Source organism: Penaeus chinensis, chromosome 10 (genome assembly GCF_019202785.1).
Source record: "Penaeus chinensis breed Huanghai No. 1 chromosome 10, ASM1920278v2, whole genome shotgun sequence".
In the NCBI taxonomy this organism is placed as follows: Eukaryota; Metazoa; Arthropoda; class Malacostraca; order Decapoda; family Penaeidae; genus Penaeus; species Penaeus chinensis.
The window spans coordinates 22,929,705-22,932,193 of record NC_061828.1 but is presented as its reverse complement, the minus strand read 5'-3'; the positions used below and the strand labels follow the sequence as shown (position 1 = coordinate 22,932,193).

The window sequence follows — 2,489 nt, the reverse complement described above, 5'->3', positions numbered from 1 at the left end:
CGAAATTGCCAGTAGTCTTTAGAGATGCTTCATAGTAAATGCCATAGTAAAAGAGAAGTTTCATACATAAAAGCCAGTGCACTGCATTAAACAGGGTTAACAAAAAATTGATAATCTCCGCAATGAAGAAAGTAATATGTCCACCAAAATTATTGTAGTTTTTTCGTGGAATATTAGCAAAAATATTTTAAGCATTGTCAAAAGAAAAAAACATATAGAGAAACAAAAAATTGGCCGAAAACTGAAAGCTTCAATATATTTCAAACATTAAAACTCACTTTTGAAAAATATTGCAAAAATATTGCAATCAGATTGTGCCTAGCTACACATTCCAGTTCTTGCTGCGAACGGTGATCTCTCTTGTGGCATTAGATCCATGCTCCTGTCTTGTTGAAGGAGATTTTTTTTTTTTTTTTTTCGACGATTGATGTTCCCATACTATTCATTAAACAAATGGCAACATAATCCGAGTGGTACCTTGCGACCGCCTGAGCGATAACACAGGCGTGAATTGGATGTAGTATCAACTTTGGGCCAGATCTTGCGCATCCTCGAGTGACATCATTTGTTTGGACTCTCGCTCCATCCACTGAGGCATTTCGTTATCACTTCGTCAGTTCCCATGCATTAATGAACATCTTTCACTGACCGCATATCCCGTGATAACATATCTTTGTACTCAAGAGAGATTCCCCTTTTATTCATTGGTGACTGACTTAAACAGTGAGTTTGATTACACGTTCTCCAGGCCTAACAAAGCACGGAATGTGCATAATTTCATTCAAGTGACACAGATATGCTAAAAGGCCTTTCTAGCGAGTAGCTGGATGTACATGTGTTATTGTCGTACCAGAAAAGAAGGCACATTTTTGGCAATAGTCTATAGAATATTGCTGAATGTTGTGAACGTGGTTGGCGTTTTCGTGAAATAAAAATCCTGAACTCATGTTATCATTTCTCTGACTTCATGTGTCAGAAAGGACTACAGGGCAGGTTTTAGACAAATCACGGATTTTCTTATAGTCTATGTAATTATAAATTTCACATGTGATCTGTAATAAAGTTGTTTCGAGGCTACCTCAAGTTTGAATCCATGATGAGCCCAGACAGAAGGTCATTGGCATGTGTGTGTGTGTGTGTGTGTGTGTGTGTGTGTGTGTGTGTGTGTGTTTGTGTGTGTGTGTGTGCGTGCGTGCGTGCGTGCGTGCGTGCGTGCGCGTGTGTGTGTGTGTACACACACACACATACATATATAAATATATATGTTTATTTATTTATTTCTATGTAAATATGCCAATGTCTTGGATTCAGCCCACGAAACAACTTTATTACAACACAAACATCATGCACACTGAGTGTGTGTCCATTCACGCACACACAAATCGCAATTGCGTATATTGGGTAAGTGATTACCTAACCAAGTACTCCCCTGGGGAAGGATCATGAGTCAGCCACCTCAGTATAAAAACCCAAACAACTACATGATGTTAAGCCGAGACAATGAAATAGGCAAAGCGGTGTAAACGGGGCCTCACAAGGTTGTCTTGTCGGATCCGTGCTGGTAGCTGTATTCGACGGCAGGGATGCTGCGATCGATGTGACTGCAGACCTGCCAACAAACACAAAGATCATAGTAAAAATAATCCTCTCTTAAGAAGGTCAAGAACACAAACATGAAGGTGCTCTGGTCCTAGAGAAAAACTTCTCAAAAGCCGTTCTGTCATTCTGGCTCAAAAACCACATGCTTCTAGTCAAGATCAAAGCTAGTCCTATAAATGTAAACATCATAGAAGCATATACTTCCACTGCAAATGCTGAAGACTAACTAATCGACAGCTTCAACAACTCTCTTGATGAACTATTCGCATTATGTGAATCAAACGAACTCATGATTGACATGGGTGACTTTAATGCTAAAGTTGGCTCAGAGAGAGATGGAAAGTCTGTTGGACCGGTCTAGGGGAACGGAATGCATGTGGAGATAGACGTATAGATTGGTGCAAGGAGAAAAATCTATATATAGATCAGTCCTGGCGATAAAGGAAACATTGTCCCCAAATTTGAACCCAGTGCATTCCAGACCAACCATGAGATGCGAGAAAACATATACTAGAGTTTTTTTTAATCTGCCAGAAACTTCTAAGAATGACATTGACCATCATTTTGGTGCCTTCACTGAGTCCTGACAGTAGAAAAAAGAAGCCCTCATCAAGCTGGTTCCACCCAGAGCTAAAAGATATGCTTCGAAAACTAAATAGAACCCATGTAATATGAACTAGTAAACAATCCGTACAAAGAGGAATGTAAGAAAGCCAAATAGAAGTGGCTGCAGGAAAAATGTAATGAAGTAGAGGATATCAGTTGTAATCCTCTGCTGAAGATCATCCTACAGAAAATCAGAAGACAATTCCTGTCCGAAACTCCAAAGACTTAGTTTGGGTGTATAAAGGTATGAGGAATGTTATCTTCATCATGAGAATGCTTGCCGT

General features: G+C 39.6%; 1 protein-coding gene across 1 annotated transcript in view; it reads right to left on the bottom strand.

Moving 5' to 3' along the window:
* LOC125029882 overlaps positions 1–549 on the bottom strand; it is a 2,947-nt gene extending 2,398 nt beyond the window's left edge. The window contains exons 1-2 of the mRNA XM_047620065.1: positions 478–549; positions 279–341 (exon numbers count right to left, since the gene is read on the bottom strand). Of these exons, the coding sequence (XP_047476021.1) occupies positions 279–341; positions 478–549 (135 nt within the window). The remainder of the gene's footprint in view (positions 1–278; positions 342–477) is intronic.
* Positions 550–2,489: the final 1,940 nt, after the last annotated feature.